This window comes from Numenius arquata, chromosome 3 (genome assembly GCF_964106895.1).
Source record: "Numenius arquata chromosome 3, bNumArq3.hap1.1, whole genome shotgun sequence".
Taxonomy (NCBI): Eukaryota; Metazoa; Chordata; class Aves; order Charadriiformes; family Scolopacidae; genus Numenius; species Numenius arquata.
The window spans coordinates 68,704,376-68,731,437 of NC_133578.1; the positions used below are offsets into that span (position 1 = coordinate 68,704,376).

Genomic DNA, 27,062 nt, shown 5'->3' on the forward strand with positions numbered 1-27,062 from the left:
CAAGTAGCTGATACCGCTGATGGGGGCTAGGGAGTAATTCAGCTCATCCTAAACCAGACATCTAGATTCACTGTTCTCCTCCGTAGCTTGAGGTTCCACTAAACCGACTGGCTCGAATGGGAGCTTGAACATCATCTACGCACATAGTCAGGTAACGCAGGCTTCTGAGTCTGAATCTCACCTGGTGAGTGAGATTCCCTTTCAGCAGGGGAGCTTAGTGCTAGTATTTAATGTATCTAAAGCCATAGTATCAGCAAAATTTGATTACCTTAATAATTAAAAAGCAAGTATTCTGATTAAAAAAAAATGTTGCTTCCCGGTATTGGATCCAGATTGAATGTACAAAACAACTGAAAAACAGGGAGCTACTGTTTTAAGTATTTACAAAATGAAAACTAAACAAAAATATTAATTATAATCAATTAACTCTGTAGTTCATCTAGCAAATGTTTTAATGCCGCAAATGTTTTAATGCCACGAATTTGACTGAAAAAGGCCTAGTGATGTGTTGTCCGTACTGAAGGTAAGATTTAAAAATTGAGGGATGGATTTTAATAGAAATAATTTCAAATTTTAGCGAAGCTTGTGCTTAGTTCACCTGATGGCTGTATTACCCTTTCTTCTACTTTTTTTTAGTAAGTAAAATTCTCTTCCTAGCATTTATAATAATGACTAATTTGCTATTACCACTTCAGAAAATAATATTTTGCCATTTGTTTAATTGTACAGATTCCCCTGCTAACTATTTTTGTTCAACAAAATAATGAAAATAGCAAACAGCTAGACTAAGGCTTTTTTTGAACTTACATTAATTTTTCCGTTTAATTGTTGTTGTTGATCAGTTCTCAGATAATTTGATTCAAACGGTTTTAGGATAAAAGTGATGGTCCCTTTTGTGCGTCAGGGTTAAACTGATAGAATTATCCTTTGCTTTGCATCTTGTGAGTCTTGCACAAATCTTTCAAGTTTTGTTATGATTAATCCACAGCCTTAATTACAACTTTTAAGGACATGATCACATGGCTGTGGTAGATATTGCTTCAGCTTTGCTGTGATAACTTCACAATGTTTTTGTTCAGCACTGGAATAGGTTGAGAATGTGCACAGTTTCAAATGACGGGTGGTAAATTGCATAGAGTTGATGGGGTTTTACCCATGTGATTCTCTTTTGGAGGTGATATACACAGTTTTAGTATTCATGGATCATTGTCAGCGTGATCCTTACAGATCATCTGCTGTTCAGTTTTTTTTGTCAGCTTCCTTATGAGCTCTAAAGGTGTTTGAAGGCAATAATGGCAGCCTTGATGAATTGGCCAAATTTCCAAATGGCTGCTTGTGAGAACCAAAGAGAATTCCATGCTACATAATTACTACTGCCTAATAGGTAACCAGCCATACTGGGAGGTGCTGTGTTTCTCCTTTTCAGTGATCCCTTTTTTACTTCCTTAGGATCCGAATTGCTGGAATCAGGGGCATTCAGGGAGTGGTTCGAAAAACAGTTAATGATGAACTTCGAGCAACTATATGGGAACCCCAGCACATGGACAAGATCGTACCATCATTGCTGTTCAACATGCACAAAATAGAAGATATTGACAGGTATTTTTACTTCTGGTCACTGGCATGTTATTTAAGCAATCTTTGGGCTTAGTTTTTATGGTAGATACCTTTTTCCCTTTCTCTTTTCTTTTTACTGGAAATAACTACTGACATTTACTAGCTGACTCTTCTCAAAACTGATAGCACAGCTCTGCTTAACTGTTCTTAATATTTCTGTTCAATAAGTCTTTTCAACCATCTGCATTTCACTCATTCTAGATTCTTTGTCTAAAAGTTGCTCCAGAAGTTGTATATCCATGTTTAGACTTTTTAGAAATTGTAAACTCTTTGTTTTGTGATGTCAGATAGAGAGATTAGTAAGCACAGGTTTGTAGGTGACTCAAAATGATTTTGTTAGTTACACTTGTTAAAAATTGAGGTTTTAATTCCCATATAGCCATTAGTAACAACTGTCTTTCCCTTCTGCAATGGTACGTAAAGTGTGGATTTAAAATTTCTGTATATGTAGACACCATTCTCTTTTTTTACTTTCAATGACTCCTGGGCATGTTACCTGCCAGGTATGCCTTACAGAACATCCATATGATAATTATGTTGAGGATATGCCAGTGACCTTACAACTGAAAAGTCACGTTTTTTGGTCCATGTCTGTATTTGTGGCTAAACACTATGTAGGTGTAACACGTAACACGTGTTTATTGGTAGCACTGGGAAATTTCCAGAAAACCAATTTGAGCTGTGCAGACAAGCTTAGATGTTTGTTTCATGTCCAGCCCTAGCTGCTTCAAAACTTCCTTGGTACGTAGTCTCAGCGGCCTTCCTATAACAACACGCTTTTCATGCTTTCTCAGCTTGCTAAATCTGTCAGGTTTCTCTTTTTTGGTTTGTTGGGTTTTGATGGTGGTTTTTTTTCCCATTCCTCCACCTTATTTTTCTTTTCTTATTTCTAACTGTTGGTACCAGTCTCTTCTCCTAACACAAATTTTCAGCTAAATTACTAAAATCAATAGTAGTCTATCTGTCCACATTAAATCTATTTACTGCATATAGCTGAGGGCCCACACAGTACGTGCAGAAATACCCACTTGTATTTTGCATCTGAAGAGTGATCTGAATAAGAGGCATAGGTTTCTGAAACTGCTGTTTGAACGAGGAGAGCTCAGTTTGCCTTTGCTCGCTCTTACAGGGCTTCTAGATGCAGGTGGGCCCTTTCCTTTGTTACTCTTTACAGTGCCCTCAAGCATATACTTTCCTTTATATAGCAAAATTAAACTAACTGCTGTTGGAAGAAACAACTGAAATAGGATCTGGATCAACCACTTAAAGCCAATCAGTTTATAAGTACCGTAGGACTAATTTTTATCATTTGTTGAGCAATGCAATAGTGGTGGTAGAAAAACAAATCTGTCAAAAAGCAACTGTTAATTAAATATCTGAACTGGCTGCTTAAAACTTTTTCTATAATGCACATTCAACAGAAAAAGAAAAAAGACTAATGATTTTCCAAGTGGCAAGTATGGGCCCTGTATGATGCACATGTGACAGAAAAGCTGAAAACAATATTTATAAATTGTTGATCTGCTGGCCTTAAATGATGTTACAGAGAATTTCTCATCTTGTTTTATATGTGACTTCAGATCTGTGGAGCATAAACAGAGGCATCTTGAAGAGTAGGAGTAAGAAGCATATTGTTCTGGCAGATGGAATCATTATTTGAGAAAGAGCAGAAATTCCAGAAAATACCTCCAACTTAAATCTGTAGAAAATAACCATTTTTGGTTAAAGCTGAAGTACACATAGGTAAAGCTTATCTTAAAGATCAGTGTAACTTCTACTTGTGGAACCTTAATAGCTTAATTCAAGATTCTTCTGAGTACGTCAGATGAGCCACTTTTGGGAGTTAATATTTAAACAACATTGTAAAAGTATATTTGTATTTGTGGATGTCATTAATTGTCAATATATATGAATGCACATTCTAGTTAGTGTTATTCTAGTTATTCCTGAGTAACATGCTCTGACATGCTCTGGGCAATCCTGCTTCGGCAGGGGAGTTGGACTAGATGATCTTTATGGTCCCTTCCAACTCTAAAAATTCAGTGAAATTCAGTTACGTGACTATCAGACAAATTTGCAAGTGTAACATATTCTAAAAATCAGATTATTTTTTTCTTAGTTGTGCTTTACTGCAATTCTGTATTACTAAATAAATTGCCATGCATACTTCAGTACTGTATAAGGCATTGCCTGGAAGACTCTACCTCCCTCCTTCAGGTTTTCTAGAAGAAAAACCAGAAGAGACAATCATGTATGGCAGTTTATCTGCATCTCTAAAACTGAGGTGTATGAAATTGGAAATTGAAACAGTGTTTTCATTTACTTTGTAACTTATTCTTTATGATAACTGCAAAGCTAAGTGCCAGCCTTATATAAAGCAGAAGGACACTCCAGCACTTGTTGTTGACTTGACTTCAAATCCTTCAAATATATCTGTAATGTTCATATAGATTCTGTTTTAGAGGTAGATTAGAATGTATTTCTTCCTCAGGATGAGTGAATCATAATCAAACATTCCTGTAGCTACTCTGTCCAAAAGTAGTGGTAAAGTCTTACTTCACATGTCCCATCATATTTGATGGCCAATCCTGCTTTTGTGGTATTAAAGAAATCCCATCCATGAGATGTTGAGTTGCTCAGAGCCACTTTAAGCCTGTGATTAGACGTTTGCTACGGAAACTGCCGTACTTCAAAATGTCCCTCCTTCCAGTTCCTTGTTACCACCTTTTCTGATAGAGATTACTCCCAGGAAAGCTAGAGGACCAGGTAAAGGAGTAGTTCTTGCCCATTTCATTGCAAAATGCATTTCAAGTTTCACTCTTCTGGACTTGAGGTAGTAGAGAAAGTCTGGAAGTGGAGGAATAGTAACATTTTTAAGTGTTGCAGTTGGATTTGTCAGAGGTTTTCCTGATCTTTGTTTAAAAACCAAGTCAGTGAAACAAAATGAGCATGGATTGCTCATTTGAGTGTAGAAACTTGAGAGGCTGAAATCTTTTTCCTTTGAAACTCAAAAATTTAAAGAATAGTTTTATATTCTTTGCCTTTCATCTGGTATTGCTAAGGAACACTTATCAGTGAGAAATACTTAGAGGTAGGTGCTGTTAAAGTTCAAAACGAAAATGTGATTCCTACAGCTAATGGGAGATAATTATTAACATTCTGAAGCAGCTGAATACTAACGTTGTAGACTAAGAAGAGCTGAATTGCAATTTCTTCCTTTAACCTGTTCTAAAAAAAGTCTCCAAGCAGCGCTGAGAAATCACCTGCTATGGGATTGCGTCTACGACCATTTAAAAGATAACTTATTTTTACTGCGTTTTAACTAGAATTCTTCCAGATAGCCGGGGGGTGTGGGGGTGTGTGTGTTCTGCACCCTGCTTTCTTTTCCCCCCACCCGCCCACCTTTGTAGTGCTGCTGTGTTCCCGGGAATCTGTGTCAGAACAGCGATGGGAATGACAATCTCGTGAGGTTGTTTGTACCTTCTCTGCGCTCCAAAGGATGCCCGTCTGGCTGGATTGGAGTCTAGGCAGTACAGGAAAAAAAAATAAGGAGATTGAGAGGCACAGCAGTTGGATAAAGCTGCAGTTTAGTGGTACTCATGGTGGATTATATACAAATTGTCATGCCTTTTAAAATTCTAATAATTTTCCATTTGTAAAACTATTTCTCCTTACTTATCTAACAGGGTGCCTGGGGCTTTTTTATTATTAAAATATGACAAGCCAGCAATGTTGCGGTAACTTCTGAAACACTGATGTTACCAGAGGCAACAGGATTTTTATATTGCAACTTTCAGATTGCAGCAGTCCTGAAATACTAGGAGGTCTTTTGTTATCAGAAGGTATTACAGCTATGATGTTAACGTGTTCTATTTGACGTGCGGCATTTCAATATTTGACTTTTTATAATGCTCTAAAGCTACGGTTTTATGGTGGTGAAGAATGAACATGAACTAAAGCTGATGCTCTTAATGAACAGTTTTAAACATTTAATGCACGAGCTTGCAGGGCAGAACTGAAAGTATGTTTAAGGTTTTAGTGTACTGATTTCTGTTGTCTACATTTAATCTTGTAATGCAGAGGTGCATAATGTTAATGTAGGTGAATGAATCCTCACTTAAGTTTCTGTAATGTGTTTTGTGCAAAGAAAAAAAAATACTTGCCACGTATAGGTACAGTACCTCTCAATAAGTAATATTGCACTTTAGGGGGAACTGTGTTCTTTCTTTGTTCTTTTGTTTCTCCCACCTCTCAACTGCTCAGTTCAAATGCAATATTAGTAACAGCTTAATGGGATGATGTGTGAAGCACTTAAATTCAGAAATACATTTCAAATGCCTTTAATTTGCTGTAGTAATTCAGGTCTCTGTATACTGAAAAGGCAGTGATTTTGAGCAAAGGCAAAAAAAAACCCCACAAACCAAACAAAAAATAAAACCCCAACAAAACTCCCACAACCCAAAAAATGAACTAAAGAACATTACCAATGCCTCTATCAAAATTGAGAAGCGGGAAACGCTTCTGGAAAGGCTCTATCTTTCGCTGTTTATGGTGCAGGTGTTGATTTTTAGTTATTCCAAGGTGGGGACAGACTGTTCCCTTCAGAATTCAGTGGTAAAATTTGGGCCTTAGTCTTAGGTTTTAGTTTGTCCAAAACAAAGTGTGGTTTCTGTAGTTTTGCTTCTCTCATGTCTGGATTCGGTCTTTAATTCAGTACTCTTACTCTCTTTTTTACCATTTTGATTTTAAATAGCCTAATTCCCAGTCACCAAGAGACAAGAAATAATTGCAAATGACAGTATTTAAACTTAACAAAAATTTGGTCATTGCTGCTGTCATTAGACTAAAACATTAAAGCCTTGCTTTGCATTGTGGCATTTATTAAGTCATAAGTTAAATTTTCCATATGAAATGAAGTTGATATTTAAATGCTGATTTGAATTCCTTCTTAATTTAAGTCTTTCATTGGGGTATTTTAGCACCTGAAGAAATAGTAGCTGTGGGAGTAATAAATTCTCCCCCCACCCATTGCTTTTTTCCTCACCCTCCCATTGTGTCATCATTTTTATAGTTCTTTGCTATCAGTAGTACATTTCTACGGTTGAAATAACTGTAATATTCTTGTTAAAGGACAAATTTATCAGCAAAATTTATGCAGTTTAACACTTCACGGTGTATTTGTCTGATGCAAAGTTTCACGGTCTGTATTTTTTTGTTATTTTCTGTCGAACTCAGTTGCAGTGTTTCTTTTTCAGAGTAATGCTTTCAGGGAAAGAAGAATCCTCCTTCAACAAGGGCCACCTTTATAAATATAGTGTGGGAAAATTAACACCAATATCTACTCTACATCTTAAAAATACATTTCCAAATGTGAAAGGTGGGCACGGATATTTGGCACAGTCCTCTCCATAGTAATGTTGGGGGACAGTCAGTTAGAAGGTGACTAACTTGTACACTCTCTAGTTAGAGGTAACTGTGTGGGTGATAATGTTCTAATTAGTTCAATCAGAATTTTTTTCAGCTCCCTAGCCATCTGTTTCTCCAGAAGTATTGGAGTTTTATTTAACGCTTACCCACGCAGGGTGGATTCAGTAGTGGGCAGGTGAATGAGATCATTAGTCTGAACAAAATGACTAAGATCGTGCCTAACTTTTTGTGTGGTTTCATGGCCTTCGTTCGTTGTTAGTAATGGGTAGTAGTTTGTCAAAATGCAGTGGTTCACAAATCAAATCAGTATTAACAGCCATTGGTTTGCCACATACATATTTACTAATACAGTGGTCAGTACTGAGTGAACAGATGAAGATCTATAGGTCTGCTATAAGAGAATAAAATATTCAGAATTCTGTTTTGATGCATATTTGAGATACAGTTCTTGCTTAGATCGAGTGTGACTCATGAACATTGTAGAAACAACGTGTACAATAAAAAAGATGAGTATTTATCAGTAGTAAAATCAATGTATTTTTGTCTTATTTCAGCAGAATAGGCCCTCCGTCCTCTCCTACAGGAGGAGAGAAAGAGGAAAATCCTGCACTTCTGGCTGAGAATTGTTTCAGGGAACTACTAGGACGAGCAACCTATGGAAATATGAATAATGCTGTCAAACCAGTTTTCGCGTAAGTTGAAAATTCATGGAAGGTCTTAAAAGTTGGTTTTTTTTATTCATCCTCTAATTATGTTGCATTAAATTCCTTTGTCCTTTTCAACCCAAAGGACTTTACTAACAGTTATTCATGTTGCAATAAATGCAAAGAACTGTGCTGTTATTTACCTATTACTTTCCATGTGCACCTGTCACACCAATCTGAGTTTAACTGTTGCAAACTTGTGTTTTATTAAAAGATTTTCATCCTGTCCTACATGTAAAATTTGCATTCCTCCGAAATACCTGCCAGTAGATTGAATGTTTAGGTTCTGAGGAGTCTGCATGGACTATTTGGAACTATATTGCAGCTGCTTGCTTACCACTTTAAAGTTCTCTTTCGGGGATTATCTCGAAACTTTGTCAGCATGTGGAGTTACTTCAGTCTTTTGAATCATTTCAGTAGCAGGGAAATTTCCTGAAACTAATTTCTGATTCTCTAGAATAGAGTTAGTACCTGGTTTGGGATTTGAGAAGGTGCATTTCCTGTGACAGATCCAAAGTATTGAAGGTATTATTCCCAGCTTAATTTCTTTTTTTACTCAGTGTGATCCTAAGGAACTTTTTGAGTCTTTGTGCACCTCTACGTGCCGCATGCTGCATTTGTGCACTGAAATTAGTAGATAATGACCAGTCACTCAGAATATCTTGTCTCTTCTATGAATAGAGAGTCTTTGAGGTCACCATTTTTGTATTCCATTTTGAGGAAAAATTGTCAAATAAATTTATCATTTCATAAATAACTGCTGTAAAGGTTTAGTAGTTTTGAAGAACAAAAGATGCGGAAAATGCAATTTCCAAGCTGCTTTTCCTAAACAAAAAGTGAGTGCTCTGTCTAATCTAATTCACTTTGTGAATGAGCAGAACTGGTAGAAAGTAAGTTTGAGATTGTGAGTCCATGGCACTTTATCTGATTGAAAAACCTGACTTAGTTTATGTATACTTGATTAGAAAACAGTTTTTCCTAACGGTTCTCAACAATTTCACAGCTTTTAAGAAAGCTCTGGAAATAAAGATAAGGCCATTTGTTACAGAGCTAACACTGAAGATGCAGGTTCAGTTCCCCACTTGAAGCCTTGCTTCACGTGGCATCGGAATATCGGTCAGCATGCTGTCACTTCCTTGCAAAACTGAAAGAATAGTGCTTCTTGCTTCATGAGGCTGAGTACGTTCAAAGATTGAAGGATTTAAATATAATGAAGATAGCTGAAATCTGCTCAGTCTCCTGGTATAGGTTTGGATTGACCTTAATTCTCCTTGCCTTTGGCAGAAAATCTCCATGGTTATAACTGTCTCTACATTTAGTAGCTAGAAACTCTCAAATTCTCTTTTTTAATGAAATCTGGCAGATCAGTCTGGCAACCTGCTTAATGAAAGTCAAAAATTTTATATTAATATGATATGAAAAAAACCTGTATTTTGTGTCAAGCCACAAGCTATTTAGACTTACTTAGCATGAATTTGCAATGTTGAATAGATTAGGCAGATCCAGAGGGATACAGAAATCTAGCGAATATAAACAACTTCCCAAGTTTAACAAGTCACACCCTATTCATCTCACTGTATTTCCATTCTTGTGAGTTATCACATAATCTGTGCAAGGGTTTTGAATATCAAAAGACTGGTGTTTAGTATTCTTTCAGCAAAGGTGATGCATGAGAAGATTATTTATGTATTCCCGTATGTGCCTCAGTTCTGCTTTCTAACCATCACTATCAATTTATCGTTTTGTACTGTAAGGACTGCTCACACGTGTGACAAAGTGAGTGAATTCAGGGACTGTTAATCACTCTTACTCCATACAGTAATAGTTTGCACCACTGGTTCTGCTATTCCTTTTTAACTTGAGAAACCTAATTGTGCACATTTGCTACTTACATGCAGCAGGTCTTAACCAAAGGCAGAGTTTGGCATTTGTTAATCCAGCAATACAATGTTTTGTAATCTTAGATATTCTTTATTAAAATAAATGTAATTGGAAAAAAATAGGCAAGATGTGACTTGATTTTAACTAAATGCACTGTGCTGAAAGTACCATTTACCACCTTTTACAAAACTACATTGAAGACATTGCCTGCATTATGACAGGTAAAATATATCACTTACAGTAATCTAATACTGGAATTTTCCTCTTAAGAAAAAGAGTATATGAAGTACGCTGCCCATTGAGCTATTACACAAAACATGACCTAAGCTGTCACCTTCCCCCTGCTCTCTTCCCATCAGTTCAGCTACCTGAAGCAGCTAGTATTTTGCCGTTCTGGAAAAAGGAAAATGTCTTGTTTTGAGGGGAAAGGGTTTTAAAAAATAAACTTGGTATAAGATGTAGTTGACTATAATGTGCCTGAATGGATCTTTGGGGCAGGTAAAGAGGAACTGTCGAATGTGACAGAGAACACATGCTACCCCAAAAGACTGAAGGATCAGTTCTAATCAGGAGAAGACTGCAAAGAGTATGATTTTGTATTTGATGAGACAAAAAGAAAATAGGTTAGCTAAAATAAGCTGTCATGTACAAGAAATGATGGACTGTACTGGAATGATATTAGGGAGAAAGAAAACATGAACAAATACATTACGAGCTGCTAAGCCTTGAAGGATTTAAAGATGCAATTATGTTTGTCTTTCTACCCCAAGACAAGATTAAATATACCTGTGTATTTGGAATGCGCACAAGAAAAGCAGCTGTCCCCAACAGGTAGTCCAGTTTAATATTTAGTAACGCAAATCTGCTGTTACCTTGGCAGAAAAACTTACACCTTCAAAATTCCTGAAAATCTTTCCCGTAGGGATTTCTATTAAAGTTATGTAATGTGTCAAAATGGCAGTACATTTTCTTAGCTCTCTAATGGACTGCAAGATCATTTAGGGCACAGGAGAGGGTAGTTTTATGCCAGCTGGTTTAATCAGCCTTGAAGGAGACCTGTGTACTCAGCTGGGAGCAGCTGGGCAGAGAGTTAACTGAGACCTCGAGATTCTAGGCAAAGTAAGTTAAAGCATTCACTCAGTCCTCTGTTCAGAGTACTGACTTCGTTCATCCGTATGCTTTCTGCTTTCTTATTTGAAGCATCTTGATATGTTTACTACACTCTTTGGGAAGGGGCAGACCAATAGTGATTCTGTAGCTGAGATACCTATTTAGAAACTCTACCTAAATTCAGTTTCTGTAAGAAAGTATTTTGTTGGTTTGGGGTTTTTTGTTGTTTGTTGGTTGGTTGGTTGGTTTGGTTTGATTGTTATTTGTTTGTTTTTGTTTTTTGGTTTTTTTTGTTAATCATACCAATTAAAAGGGATCCAAAATTACTTTTTCAATCTTCTAGATTTAAAAATACATTTATTTTTGTCGTGCTTTCCCAGGTACTCAGATCTACTCTTTGGAAAATTTGATGTGTGCTCTATTCATAGTTTTCAGCATAGTATTTAAGCAGACTTTCTTGCCTTTGCTTGAAACTCTGACAAACATTTTCATTGGTGGTTCCTATCCCATTTAAAGAGAAACCGATGCATTTATCATTCTGCTTGTGTTCTGTTGTTGCTTGCAGAAAGTGTTGAAATGCTTCAGTGTGATAAAGGAGTATATACACAAAGAGTAGCTCTTTTTTGTTTTCTGTATATATTATTCACGAAACCCCTGTGAAAATGCAAATAGTTCTTAGAGTCTTTATTCTGTATATAACATTCAGCCTTAATTGTTCTGTAGCTCCTGATTCAAACCATATTCTGTATATTATTTACAGTAGAAGTCTGTTAAGGTATTATAGCCATCCTCTTCAGTGTGTCTCTCATGTAAATAAGCATATAATGTCACAACCATTTTTATGCATGCACTTTGTACTGAAACAGTATATACTTCAGCGTATATCTTTGGTATGGCTAGATTCTTTAAATCCTGAAACTAGAAGATTGGCAGTTTCTGTTACAGCCAAATGTTTTGTGATCATATCCTAAACCTTGAAAACAAATGCTTTTCTGAAGTTCTAGCTTTCTGATCTAGGTAATAAATCATTGTTTAGAAGTGTTATGTAAGGAAATAATCCCTTTGAGATGAATTTTGAGAAAACTGTAAGGTGCCATTTATTATATCTGTGGAATGTCATTATTTCAGATCCCTTAATTTTTGGTTACAGGCATTTAGACCATCATAGACTATGGGATCCCAATGAATTTGCTGTTTCCTGCTTCAAAATCATCATGTATTCCATACAGGTAGGATTTTCTCCAGGGTTTGTTTTCCTTGCATACGTGTTTCAAGCACATGAGACGGGGTGAAATGCTTACCTCACCATGGTAATGATAGACTGTAGATGAAGTCAAAGAATCCAGAAGATCCCTTTTAAACTTTTCAAACAGTAATCTAGTTGTGGTTTGTGATCAGAAGTTACCTGGTTTACTTTCAATTAATGCACACTTGGAGAAGATAAAAAGATATTAAAGAGTTCTCAGAGGAAGATAGTGTGGAAGTCCCTCAGCAAGCTCCAGAACAAGGAGCAGGTTGGACGTACTCCTCTGACATTGTGCTTGATAAATAAATCTCTCTTAAGTTGATCATGTCTCCATGCCAATACAGCTGTACAGCTTTTACAGCCCAAGAAACCAACTTCACATGGAACTGTGTCGTGCTAATTGATTTTTACTATTGGGCAACCTCTGCTTTAAACGTGATCAAAGTCTAATTCTTGGATTGCATCAAGCACGGACACCCAAAAGATAAAGTCATAAAATTCCAGGTTTGTGGAAGTAAGCTGAGTTTCCTCAGCATTTGTATCAGTGGTGGTTTTTTTGTAAGACCAGCTGAAGTCTTTGAACGGCAGTTGGCTGAATGAAGTACCACTTCATGCTGCTTCTATTCTTGTAGATGTTCCTAGATAATTTAATACTGTAAGCTTTTGTATACTGGGCTGGATGGACCTGTGTGGCTTTATCTTCATGGTAGTTTTTTTAATCCATATTTAATCATGAATTGATTGAAATTTAGGTAAATTTATGAGTAAGAATGTTGCAGAACAGAAACATGGTTGTGACTATAGCTGAATGGTTTATGAGTTTATTCTTATTAAAGTCACAGATGAAGCTGTGATGAAGCAGAAAGAAATTTCTGTTTGTTTGTTTTTTAATAGGCACAATATTCCCATCACGTAATACAAGAAATTCTTGGACACCTTGATGCTCGCAAAAGGGACTCACCACGAGTTCGTGCTGGCATTATTCAGGTTCTTTTGGAAGCAGTTGCAATAGCAGCTAAAGGATCAATAGGTAAGTCATTTTAAATTAAGGGCATCAGGTCAAAGAATAGATTTGAAGGGTGGTGCTCGGTTTTGCTTTGTTTTCAGACTGAATGAAAGCTTGTATTTTGAGATCATTTTGTATTTATTAATTTTTTCTCATTTGTGCCAATAAAATACTTGAAATCATACTAGGTTTACAATTACTCAAATGTACTTAATTGGTTGTTAGACTATTTTATAATCTTTTGCATTGAAAAGATGGTTAGATGTATTTTTACAGCCTTGTGAAAGGCAGGAATTCCTGTCTGGTAAGAAGTCACAAAGTCTGAGAGAACTGTGTGTGACTCTACAAAATGTCAAGAGCACTGTCACTTTGTGATGCAGCTGCTGCGAGATGAGTGGTAACATGGGAGTCAAGAGTAGAATGATCTTTGAGAAAACTTACCTTAGTAACTGTGAAGCAGCTGAAATAAGGTGAATTACATCATTTAAGGTAGCATAGTTCTTTGGAATAAGAGTAGTTATGAAGATGTGTACACACACGTGCTCTGCTGTTGTTTTTCTTTGGTCTCCTGCTGAAACATTATTGCTTTGCTTCATTAGCTTGAATCTGAGCCTGCCCTTTCTCTTTATACAAGCCCTACTTGCATGCACAGACTTGTGAAGTCTTTTACCATATTATGACAAGAGCTTATTATTTTATCTAATAGAGAGAACTGGACTTTAGTAGCAGGTTTTGAAATAACTGAAATTCAGGTGCAAGTACCTGCAGTTTAACCCATTGTTTAGGCTTAATTTCAGCAACGACTCATATTCTCTTTGTAAAACTTGAATGGTTGGTTGACTCTGGCCAACAGCCATTTGCACAGTCCCCTTTCCCACAGGACAGGGAGAAGGTAGAGAGAAGGTGGGGAAGTTTCATGGATCAGCTTAAGACAATTTAATGGATGAAACAAAAGCTGCGTGCATAAGGAAAGCAAAGGAATTTATTCATTAATTCCCATTGCCAGGCAGATGTTTAGCCGCTTCCTGGAAAGCAGGGCCTCAACATGTATAACATGTTCCTTGGGAAGACAAATGCCATACAAACAAATGTGCCCCCCTTCTCCTCCTTTCCTTGAGCTTTTATTGCTGAGCATGACATTATATGGTATGGAATAGCCCTTTGGTCAGTTTGGGTCAGCTGGCCCAGTTGTCTCCTCTGTTTCTTGCACACCCCCAGCCTACTCTTTGTAGGGACAGAGTGGGAAAAATAACAAGCCTTGACACTTGCTAGCACTGTTCAGCAACAGCCGAAACACTGGTGTGTTGTCAGCACTATTTTAGTCACAAATCCAAAGCACAGCACCACCCGAGCTGCTAGGAAGAAAGTTAACTCCAGCCCAGCCAGACCCAGTACAACTCGATAGTAATGGGTTGTGCATATAAGCCTGATTACATTTCCTGATTGCAAAATAATTCCTAAAATATCAAGATGTAGGCACACTTCAAAAGTTTATCCCTAGGCCATATTCTTCAAGCAGTGAATTTCACTTGTTCTTTTCACCTTAATCTGATTTCTCCTGAAAAGGGATTGAAAAGGTTAGTTTTCATTTTCTTAAAGCATCTTTCCCTTGACAGCTGCAATGGTTGTTATGTGTTATTTCCAGGCCCCACAGTTCTGGAGGTTTTTAATACCTTGTTGAAGCACTTGCGCATCAGTGTTGACTTTGAGCTGGGTGACAGGCGCAGCTCAGCAGGAAGTGCCACTTTCAGCACAAGCTCCAAGGAGAGTGATGAGAGAATTGTCCAGAATGCAATTATTCAAACAATTGGTGAGTAATGACAGTAGCAGAGACTCATTTAAATTTCCTCCCTTGCTCCCCCTTCCTTAATGAGATGGTATTAAAACAACTTAAATCAAAAAGGAAAAATGGCAAGTGTGGTATCTCTGATTGTACTTCCTCCTACCTCTCAGGCTCGCTTTACGTATTTGATTTCTGAAAGACTGTTCTTCTAATTATTAACTGAGAAGATAGCCAAGAAGCTCAATGAAAATTAAAAATGCTGGTGGACAATAAATGTGTTAGTTATATTATTATATGAGTCTTGAAATACAGACATCATTCTATACCCTTTGTTCAGAACTAGTATTAATCCTTTCATGAAAATCACATTGCAAGCACATACACAGTAATACATTTTTAGTAGGTGCTACTTGAAAATTTGTAGAAACCAATGTTAAACATAGTGGCAACAATGACACCTAATGGCTGGTTGTGCTACCACGACTTAACTGAAGTACTTATAAGCACAATACTGAAAATGAGATCAACAATTTCTGTAAATGATATTATGAAATCCTTTTTTCAGATTTTCTCTTTATGGCAATGATATTATATATTGGAGTGCATTTATCAGGTGTGTTCCTTTAAGTTCTTTAAGAACAAGGAGGAATGTAAGTTAAATGTTCACTGATCTATACCTTTGCTTATGCCTTGAAGCTTTCTGGAGCAGTAGCAAATATGTAGTAGATTATTTCTCACCATTACAGTAAAAATCCAAGTTAAAAATCTTAAAAAAAGTCTCCCCCACCAGTAAAAAGTCCAAAAAAACCCACAACATAATCCTTTAAAGTAAAGCTTCTTTCAAGCGAAGTTACATTTATGCTATTGCACAGCAATGGAACAGAATATCTCAAGTTGGAAGGAACCTGTAAGTCCAACTTCCTGCTTCTCGCAGGACTACCTAAAACTAAGAGCATCGTCCAGATGCTCCTTGAACTCTGCCAGACTTGGTGCCGTGACCACTTCCCTGGGGAGCCTGTTCCAGTGACTGACCACCCTCTTGGTGAAGAACCTTTTTTCTTATGTTCCAATCTGAACTTCCCCTGATGCAGCTTCATTCCATTCCCTTGTGTCCTATCGCTGGTCACCAGAGAGAGATCAGCACCTCCCCCTCCACTGCCCACCTTGAGGAAGGTGTAGGCTGCCGTGAGGTCACCCCCTCAGCCTTCTCTTCTCCAAGCTGAACAAGGCAAGTCACCTCAGCCACTCCTTGTACATCTCACCCTCAAGGCCTTTCACCATCTTGGTCACCCACCTCTGGATACACTCCGATAGTTTGATGTCCTTCTTATATGGAGGCGCCCAAAACTGCACACAGTACTCGAGGTGGGGCTGCACCAGTGCAGTGCAGAGTGGGACAGTCACCTCCTTCAGCTTGGTGCACCCCAGGACACGGTTGGCCCTTTTGGCTGCCAGGGCACACTGTTGACTCATATTAGGCTTGCCATCAACGCAAACCCCCAGATCTCTTTCCATGGGTCTGCTCTCCAGACTCTTGTCCCCCAATTTTTATGTATAACCAGGATTACACCATCCCAGGTGCAGAATCCAGCACTTGCTCAGGTTCAATTTCATACGGTTGGTGATTGCCCAGCTCTCTAGTCTATTCATATCTCTCTGTAAGGCTTTTCTACTCTCAAGGGAGTCCATAGTTCCTCCTAGTTAAGTATCGTTGGCAAACTTAATGTACATTTGATTCCTGCATCCAGATCATTTATAAAAACATGAAAGGGCACTGGCCCTAAAATTGAGCCCTGGGAACCCCATTGGTTACTGGCCGCCAGCCTGATGTAACCTCATTTACTCTAATGTTTTGAGTCTGACCCGTCAGCCAGCTGCTCACGTAATGTGTTATGGACTTTTCTGGCTAAATTAAAAAGCTTAAGGATGCAAAGAAGAAAGTGAGTGTCATGAAAAGACTCTGTAAAGCCATTCAGTAGAAATGAACATGAGAGTATTGTACCCTAAAACAAATCATAGTTTTATTCTTCAACTATTTTGACCTTGTAAATGTATTCCTTGTATTTATAAGGCTTTTCTTATAAAGAGAATAGCCCTATATCTCTTTCATTCTGTGATTTCATTCCATTTTTTTTAGGATTTTTTGGAAGCAATCTCCCAGATTACCAGAGATCAGAGATTATGATGTTCATTATGGGAAAAGTACCTGTTTTGGGGACAACTTCACAGTCACTGGATACCAGTCACCTTGGGTTTGTATATCCTACATTTTTAATTTCCAGTTAAAAATTTAGATTCTTAGAATCCTGATAACTTAAGAAGTGAAGAAAATAAGGAAGAATGAAATGCAAATTCTAACTCACTGGGGGCTGTATTAAATGCTGTGCAGAATCAAGGCAAGCACATTGTCAGCAGTACGAAATCAATCTCCAAACACATTACTGATAGAAAATACCTAATTGGAATGCAACTTTTTTTTTTTTCCGCTAAAACATTTATTCTGTCCACATCTGTACAAATGTTTCTGAATTTCACTTAATGGTGGCTTAGTCCATGACTATTTATATGTGTGTTTTATGAATGAGGGAAATTGAACTACGACTACATTTTTTCCAAATGGCTGCATAGTTTACAAATGGCTTTTGTTTTATTCTTCATTCTATACAAGCTGACTTCAGATTAAGAAATAAACTGCAGAAATTCTAGTGAATTTCTCCAGTGAAAATCCAGTAAACTGGTATAGATTTTCCCTGTTTGTCTAGAAATAGGTAAAAACTATACGTGGGCAGACTCCTGTAATAAACTCATGATTAAAAAGCCTCCATACTCTGAAGTAGTATCTTTCCCTGTAACATGAATAATTATGTTAAAAGACTGCTTTTCCTCAGTACGGGGAAAGTCTCTGAGAAAGTTGCAGCTATTCTTTCGAGGTGTGCATGGATACTTTTTGTACCACGTATGTCTGATCCCTGCGAGCGTAAGTAGGAAATGATTGTCATTCTCCTGGCTTCTTGGTAGCTTTTGCTCTAGTGTCCCATACAAAATAATTATGTTAGCGTGGTGTGTATATGTCATTCAGAATAAACCAGCCTTTCTGACTGCTGATACAGTCTTGCATCACTTAACCTGAAAATTTGGCCTCTGCTACGTTTGAGTGATGCTGCCAACTGGACACAGTAGGATTAGAGCCTGTGAAAGTGGAAGCTTGCTCTTTCTGTACTGTATTTGGTGGACAAAAGGGTTTGTACCTTTTTTTACTTTCTTGAAAGAGTCTGTTTGAATGGAGCAATTTATTCCAACTGCACTTCTATCTTCTAAGGTCTTGCAAGAACCGTGTGTATGTGACTATATACCAATAGGTATTTAACTTCTTTTAGTACCAGCAGATGGAAAGTGAGAACAGATGAGGAACAGGTGAAGTGATGTTCCCTGTACCTTCCTGTGATCTGAAAACTGAGGGTTCTTTCAGTTTTTCTTGCAGATAACTTTTTTTTTTTTTTTTCAGTTTCAAAGTTTTTGGGGTCTGACTCAAACAAGAAGTGTCCTGGTTTCTTAAAAGACTCTTACATTTTAATTCAGAAGAAATTCTTGTTTGTGAAAATTAATCCAAGCATTTAACGGTTGAATATTTCAGATAGAAAGAGATTTCTGAATGAAACGTGAAGATTTAGATCTGCTTCACATATATTACTTACTGTCTTTTCAATTATATGTGCTTATTTTTTTTAAAGCCTTCCTATAAATATCCATTTCAAAATGGACCTCATTTGAAGATATTTGCCCTTTATTTTTGATTATCTGGCATCCCTTCCAAGACTGCTGTATTCACTTGTCAAACCCACAGTTATTAGGATGATGTCTGGAGTCAAATAAAATTTTCAAGCTATGCAAGGAAACTAATTTTCAACTTTTTTCCAATTGCAGAGATTTGGGAACTAGGAGGATTCAAATCATGTTATTGAGATCTTTACTTATGGTAAGCCTTCAGTGTTCAGTATATTATGTTGCAAGCACACCATGTTTCTCTTTATGTATGTGTTTATACATATAAGTACAGTATTAGAACCCTGTAATATGAAATGAAACATACTTTCATATTACATAGATCTGTAGTTTTACTGGGTAAAATTGTAACTGGGGCAAATGCTGTCACATTATAAGAAATATTCCTCCATCCCTTAGATCACTTTAATGAATATCAGTTACAATTGGATCTGCAAATCCAAAAGGACATTATAGAATAGGTTGAGCTGACTAGTTCTGACAGCAATGCTAGCAACATGAAAGTGAAATCACTTTTGTCTCTGATACCAGAAAAGCTGTAATTAGTAAAATGGTTAATATTTTTAAAACTGTAGGAATGGATGCCTATCTTGAAGCCCTTAGAGCCTCAGGCACCATTGCTCTTCCCTTCCTAGTATTTCCCAAGCTTTTTGTAAGGTATAATTGTTTAATCACAAATAGATTTTTTTCAACTTTAAACCTTTAAAGAGTATTTCTGGAAATACCTCCTGATGGTAAGAATCACAAGTGGAGAGTAAAGAAGGCTCTTGCCTGTACAATCCAGGCCTATTTTGTTGCGGAAGCTAAAAACTGTTTAGTGACTGAAGTAGGCGAAATAGCGTAAAGAATGATTTCATTCACGACTGCAGCAGTAGAATGCCATCCTGGAAAATGAGTTTCTGACCCTGCTTTGACGTGAAATTTGTGTGTGGTGTTCGGCAAATCAGTTAAACCTTTCTTTGCTTGTCAGAATATGAAATCCTATGTTCTGGTGTGCGGAAGAGCTGAGCATTCACAGTTGTAATTTAAAGATAGCAAACGTGTTAGAAAGGATCTCAGGGAGTCATTTTTCACATTGTCTTCATTAAAGATAGACTCAGCTATGCCTAAACTGTTCTTGACAATATTCTTCTCACCAGTTCTAAAAATTTCCATTGAAGTCAGTGAGAATTGTTCTAATTATTTAGGGTGCTGCATAGCCTTTCAGTATGCTTTATGGGATTCCAATTGGAATTCCATGGAAGGAATTTAGCAGTTTTGACACCAAATTTTGTTGTGGATCCTCTTTTAGAATATGGGAGTAAAATCCCATCATGACACAAAGATGTGAAAGTGAATGTTTTGATGCTTAATGAGTTACTCAGACATTGATGAATATTGTGGGAAAAAATGTGGGAAGGAATTTGTGTTCAGAGCAAAGCGTTTTTTGTGGTTTGTAAGGTGTATAGTATTATATACATAAGAAAGAACTAGAAACTGGTGAACTCTGCCTGTTCTGTATATGAACTGAGCATTGTACATCACGTGTTCTTTACAAAAGAATAATACTTCATGACATAATTAGTCTGTCGTGCATACACACAGGCAGACAACTTAATGTTGTATAGGCAATTAAAATCTGGCACTTCTTTAATTTGCAGCCTTACATCTTGTAATATTAGTAATTTTCCATTTTCAAAATGATTGATTAGATACCTTCATGTGCCCTCCTACTCCTCTGCCAGCCAATTCCCTTTCACTCTATTCCGTTGTGCTGTAGGAATAAGCGCTTGCTCACATGTTGTGGTTTAACCCCAGCAGGCGGCAAAGCACCACCCTGCAGCTTTTCATGGGCTATTTTTTAACAAAAAATTCATAAGTGGTACCTTTATTTTTTCTTTTGGGTGTGTTGGTAGAGGAAGGAACCTGAGAAATACCACTTTGAAACAGACAAGGGACTTCATTTGAACATGAGTATTAAAGTCCTTCCAAATTCTTAGTGACATTAAGAATTTTCAAAACTAACACAATACTTCCATTGGAATCCAGCTTTCAGATTGCAAAGCAAGCCCACTATAAAGTGAGGGACAGCAGCAAGTAATTCTTACAATGCAGTAATGACACACATTAATTTTACTTCCAACAATCAACAGGTGACTTCAGGATACAAAGCAACAACGATAACTAATGCACTTCCTCCCCCGTTTCTGGACCCATTATTGTCTCCGTCGCTCATGGAAGACTCTGAGCTGAGGCAGCTGGTCTTGGAAATTCTGCATAATCTCATTGATCGGCATGACAACAGAGCGAAGCTCAGAGGGATACGGTAATTCCTGTTGTTTGCTTTTGCCTGCTTTAAATTCTAGCTTAATATTTGAATTATAAATACTGTTGATTTTTAAATATTTTTCCTAATATGAAATGTTAATGTTCTGTTTTGATAAATGCACAGTGCTCAGTGTTGTTTATTCATGGCAAGAGTTTTACAGGTAAGCCTCAGTGCGTGATACCTTAAACGATCATTCCAAATACCTGCTAGTTTAACTGTGGAAGACAGAATATGGTATTTCATGTAGAGAAAAAAAATAGTGCTTGTCATAATTCTGTTTATGTTTCTCCCTCTTCAACTGAAATGTGAATGTCATTGTTAAACATGGATATAATTAAAATGGAAATTGCTTCAAGATTTGTTTGAATAGTTCACATATTTCATATTCTCTTCCCTTTCAACTTCTTTTTGCTAAAACGACATTTTTGTTTCCTTTGTAGAATAATACCAGATGTTTCTGATCTAAAGATAAAACGAGACAAAATTTCAAGGCAAGACGTGAGCTTCATGAAAAAGGTAATAGATGAAAAAGTTAACTTTTCTATCTAGAAAGAAGATAAAGTAACTGAACCAGTTGCTTTATTTTTCTTCAACTGTGTTTTTGCAACAAGTTTCAAAGATCAATATTGAGTGATTTTATTTCAAATTAGCGATTTCAATGTTGAGATGTTCTGGATACTTGAGAGGTAGTTCCATGGAATAAAATTTTCATTTGTGTTGAGCGAAAATCCTTCCATGCATGAAATTGGAACAGTGTGTATCCTAACCACGATTCTGGAAAATCCACCTTTTTGTAGCACATTGTGCCAATTGACTTCTGAGTATGTTTGATTCCAAAGAAAAATAGATTGATTTATTTTTTTAGATGATGCTTATGTGGAGTAAAATTACTTCTTTACAATAAACACCTGAATTCCTACGTGGGGAAAAAATGCATATAGTTATTAGTGTGCTCTGTCATTCCTGACTATAGTTTATCTGTGTAGGTATGTTTGTAAACAAAAAATACAAATTACTGAAGTCAGCTCAAGCAGGCTTTAGAAAGTTTGTCACAGTTATCTGCATTCATTTCTCACAGCTATCCCATACTGTTTTGTTTTTGTTTCCTATTAGCTGTGAAATAAAAAAATGAGTGTCTTCAGAGTGCTGACTTAATTGATTATGCTAATTACAAAAATCACAAGAATTGCAGTTTAACTTGTCCAGAGGCAAAAATGCTACATATATAATAATATGCAAAATAGAATTGTGCGGCTTTCAAGTAACATTGCAACATAAATGTTCTTGCTAAGTTAGTGCAGTCGATATTCCTTGTGGTATAGTTATAGTTGTTTTGATTAATACTGGAATAATAGAAAGAATACTCCAACATTGGCAATTATTAGAAATGTATCATGGAATCATAGAATGGTTAGAGTTGGAAGGGACCTTAAAGATCATCTAGTTCCAGCCCCCCTGCCATGGGCAGGGACACCTCCCACTAGAGCAGGTTGCTCAAAGCCCCATCCAGCCTGGCCTTGAACACCTCCAGGGATGGGGCATCCACAACTTCCCTGGGCAACCTGTTCCAGTGCCTCACCACCTTCACAGTAAAGAATTTCTTTCTGGTATCTAATCTAAATCTTCCCTCTTTCAATTTAAAACCATTACCCCTTGTCCTGTCTCTACACTTCCTGACAAAGAGCCCCTCGCCAGCTCTCCTGTAGGCTCCCTTCAGATATTGGAAGGCTGCTATGAGGTCTCCCCGGAGCCTTCTCTTCTCCAGGCTGAACAACCCCAGCTCTCTCAGTCTGTCTTCATAGGAGAGGTGCTTCATCCCTCTGATCATCTTTGTGGCCCTGTGTCTTTGTAAAAAGTAAATTAAATTTTAATTCATTGATTTAACATATAGGTTTTAAAACAGTTTGGATAAGTTGTAGTTACTGACTTTTGCTAGGTGAAAATTTTAATTGTCAAACTAAACATGAATTGTTAACACATCTGAAAAAGAGGGCAGGAGAGAAACAGAGACTCTCATCAGTCAAGAAAAGTTTATACAGTCTTCTAAAAAATATATATTAACCCTGGGGAATGAAGTAATTCTGTAATTATCCATGTGATACTGTTTCAGGTGCATATCATAAACCTAATGTGACTTACCTAGTTTAGATGTGTCAGCAGCCTACTCTTCCTAGAGTCCTTGTGTTATCAAAGAAGAGGGGTGAAGCACCTCCAGAAGTCTGTTATGACCTTAATGACCATCCAGACTTGTTTGATGTTAGATGGGGATCCTAAGGCAATTCTGTATCGTAGTCAGGAATTTCAATACCTGAAATCAGGTGGAATTAAACCAGACAAAGCTCTTTTCTTCTCAGTCCACCTTCTAAAAGCCAGGAAGTTTATTTCTATCATTTCTTTAAAGGGAAATGTTGAACTTCCCGCATGTTGCAGTCTTCTAGAAAGATACTACATGTCAAGAAAATCCACATAATAATTTATTTTCATGTCCAAGTGCATAATTTCATTACTTTTATTTTCCAAGTATACTCTATCCTTAAACAGCTCACCTTTGCTGTGCTTGTTTCATAGCAGCTTCTGTGCTTTGCTAATAGCTGCTACCCTCTTTTCTAAGTAAAGCATATATTTGAAAAACTATATATTTTATTTTAGAAGTAATAAAAAGACCAAAACCATCTTTATTACTTCTTAAATGAATATGTCCTGCTTGAAAACCAGATGTTTCTTTCTTTATTCTAAAGCTGAACTAGTACTTCCAGAGGTGAAGCATCAGTCCTTAGATCTTGAAAATTAACTGTGTCAACTGATACAGACCTGTATCCTGTACGGATTAAGAATACTGGGGTGGTACTGAGTCACGTGTTGCATGCAAAATGTGCTTCTTAACCTGCCTTTCTGTGTTTTCATTTTTTTGTATTGAAATAATAGTTTCTTTACAAGGATTTGGCTAAGCACAGTGTTACCAGGAAAGGAAAGTCACGAAGTTGAGGCTCTTTCATTAGATAATCTGTTCTTCACCAGAGCCTCCCTATGCGCAGTGGTCAACGAGCCCATCTCATCTCCTGAAACACCCTCCAGAAGAGTTTCCTCTCAGTTTGCTATTCAAGGAGACTTGCTTAATGAACCGATTTGTGTCTTCACAAGGATAACCCTTGAAGCACCTCAGTTACTCGACCGTTCTTGAGAATGTTTCAAGATCTACTTTTTATTTTTTCCTTTTCATAAATGGGCAAAATTTTTTTCTGAATATTTCAATAGGAAATGAATGCCAATGTCTGACACACCGTGCAGTACTCATGTACAATTCTCTGTAACATCTTCCCTATCTGTACACTTCTACATAAAATAGAGCAGTAATGTATAAAGAAGCTGCTGTTACGGTAGTAAACTAGTGGTGGTCTTGATTAATCATGTACTTCTTTGTGTGTGTATGTGTATACGTGTATTTTATCCTGCTTTATGTTTTCAATTCTGTACCTAAAATCATCTAACATCAAAGTTGGCCCTGCTTGGAGTAGGCAGTTGGACCAGAGGATCTTAATATATCCTTTCTAACCTAAATTATTATGTAATTTTAGTACTCGTTTTCCCTTTTTTTGTCTTTTATAGCACGGTCAGCAGTTGTACAGACACATCTACTTAGGCTGTAAAGAAGAAGACAATGTCCAAAAAAACTTTGAACTGCTGTTTACATCTCTAGCTCTTACCACAATTGAACTCGCCAATGAAGAAGTGGTTATTGACCTCATTCGATTAGCTATTGCTTTGCAGGTATGAGTCTGAATCAGTGTTGGGTTCATTGATTGACAGTTTATATTTGTAGTTGGAGATGTGGGTAACTTACTTTTTTGTTTACATATTGATCTTCAAATTGGAAATCACATCTTTCAGTCCTAATTTGATCGATCCATTAAGGAAATGCACTTTATACATAACACTTATTAATAGGGAAACTTCAACTAATCAGATTTGTTACAAACTTCTCTTCAGGAAATACAGCAGATGTGGAAATTTGTTGAAACATTCCCTAGAATCAATGATATATTCATGAGCAGATTGACAAGGTGTCATTACGATCTGTGATCTTACATCAGTGTTCCATATAAAATATATGAACTGTCCTCACCTTGGAAGAAAGCTTATGGTTAATTGGTTGGTTGGAAGTGTTTATCAAACCAGGCTATTCAGTCTTAACTTAGAGTAAAACTAGCTGGTGTTGACAGGCTTTATTCCTTAATATTTCCTTTACGGGATCAAACATTGTTTCATACTTGCATACATTCCTCAGAGAAACTGTGTAACTTAGTAGGTTTATCTGTATTGAAATTTAAGCATTCAAAAAAAATAGTGCCAGCATGTGCTGTGGAAATGTGATGAAATTGTGTTCTGTATTCCCAGTTCACTGTCATTAGTCTTATCCCCTAATGTGCACCTGCGTTATGAAACCTCTGAAATGCAGAGTTGCATCCTTAATTCTAAAATACGTCAATGAACCAAATCCTTACTTGATGAAAATGTCATTATGTTTTACTGGAACAAAAATAGTACAAGCTAAATAAACATAGAATTGCTAATAAACATAAAATAATACCCTTTATGGTACTGTACCTGTGACTCACAAGAGTGATTTTTATTATTAAACTACTGTTTCTAATTTTCCAGAAAAAAGTTATGATCAGCAGGTGATAATGACAAGACACTACTAGTCATTAATCTGTAGTCTCTTTCTGAGAAATACAAGTTCGAGTTGAGTAGAATTATTTCTCTTCTTAGGGGTCGAATCCTTCAAGCTAACTTCATATCAATATATACATCATTTAGGAGTGAACTGAAAGACTAGGATTTTAAGATGAGAGGTATTAAATGCTGAGTAATACCAGAGAGTCATCATATGTCAGCTAGAGTATAATGTTATCCTTTATATTTCAGGACATTGCCATCATCAATGAGGATAATCTGCCAATGTTTAATCGTTGTGGTATCATGGCATTGGTTGCAGCCTATCTGAACTTTCTGAGTCAGATGATTGCAGTTCCTGCCTTTTGTCAACACGTCAGCAAGGTAACACATAATTAAGTAATTTAGTACACATTTTTCTGTAAAATGAGTAAATGACTTCTGTCAAGTAATTACTTGTGGTGTTGGTCTTCTGTATTCGTGTCCATCAGTGTTTCTCTTTTTCTTCAGTCTGATGGCCTTACTTGGTCACTCTTAAAATTATGCACAGAATATTCTCTCAAGGTATAGCATTCTTATTTTGTTTATGGTACCATATATCATGGGCTAAATCCTCGTCTGGTATAAGAATTGACAGCCTCGCTGGCTTTGGTAAAACTCTACTGACATGCACAAGACCACAAGAACCATATTTTTAGTCTAAAGGATGGGTGCAACAATCTCTTTCTCTAGTTAAAAGAAATTCTAAAGGCCTCATTTGTGCTGAGGTGGATGTTAGTGAAGGAATGGTAATCTGCTAGAGCAGAACCTCTTTAAGCAATTTAGTCATTGGAGAAAATAGCTACGGGACTACTCCATTTGTACTATTTGTCTTGGGTTTTTTTTCAGGTTATTGAAACTAGAAGTCTGGAAGCATCTTATTTTCTACCAGAAACAATTTTCAAAGACAAATGCAAGTGAGTAGATACAGAATATGAATTAATGAACAGCGAAGTACCTATTTTACTATTAAAAATTGCACATCATTGAAATATGTTGCATATGTGAAAAATAATTTAGAGGTTAGTAGTGTACAGGATAGGCAGAAGAAAACCAAGCTTTAAAAGCATATATGCATGTATGAAAAAAAAGTAGTCAGAAGCACTTATATCTGCACGATATGATGTTTGTTATAAGTGCTAACACAGCAAAACACAGTTTTACTGAATCACAGAATGGGTCAGGTTGGAAGGGACCTCTGCAGATCATCTGGTCCAACCCCCCATGCTCAAGCTGGGTCACCTAGAGCAGGCTGTCCAGGGCCACATCCAGATGGCTTTGGGCTATCTCCAAGGATGCGACTCCACAACCTCTCTGGGCAACCTGTGCCAGTGCTTGGTCACCCTCACAGCAAAGTGTTCCCTGATGATCAAGCAGAACCTTCTGTGTTTCAGTCTGTGCCCGTTGCTTCTGGTCCTGTCACTGGGCACTGCTGAAAAGAGCCTGGCTCTGTTGTCTGTCCACCCTCCCTCCCTTAAGGCAGT

General features: G+C 37.0%; 1 protein-coding gene across 3 annotated transcripts in view; it reads left to right on the forward strand.

Moving 5' to 3' along the window:
- Positions 1-27,062, forward strand: part of EFR3A (EFR3 homolog A) — an 80,650-nt gene that overhangs the window by 38,453 nt on the left and 15,135 nt on the right. For all 3 annotated transcript variants that reach the window (XM_074144848.1, XM_074144847.1, XM_074144850.1), the window contains 12 exons: positions 1,450-1,599; positions 7,599-7,736; positions 11,890-11,968; positions 12,880-13,015; positions 14,637-14,801; positions 16,912-17,026; positions 18,699-18,750; positions 20,690-20,862; positions 21,306-21,381; positions 24,472-24,633; positions 25,792-25,923; positions 26,428-26,495. In XM_074144848.1, the coding sequence (XP_074000949.1) occupies positions 1,450-1,599; positions 7,599-7,736; positions 11,890-11,968; positions 12,880-13,015; positions 14,637-14,801; positions 16,912-17,026; positions 18,699-18,750; positions 20,690-20,862; positions 21,306-21,381; positions 24,472-24,633; positions 25,792-25,923; positions 26,428-26,495 (1,446 nt within the window). The remainder of the gene's footprint in view (positions 1-1,449; positions 1,600-7,598; positions 7,737-11,889; positions 11,969-12,879; positions 13,016-14,636; positions 14,802-16,911; positions 17,027-18,698; positions 18,751-20,689; positions 20,863-21,305; positions 21,382-24,471; positions 24,634-25,791; positions 25,924-26,427; positions 26,496-27,062) is intronic.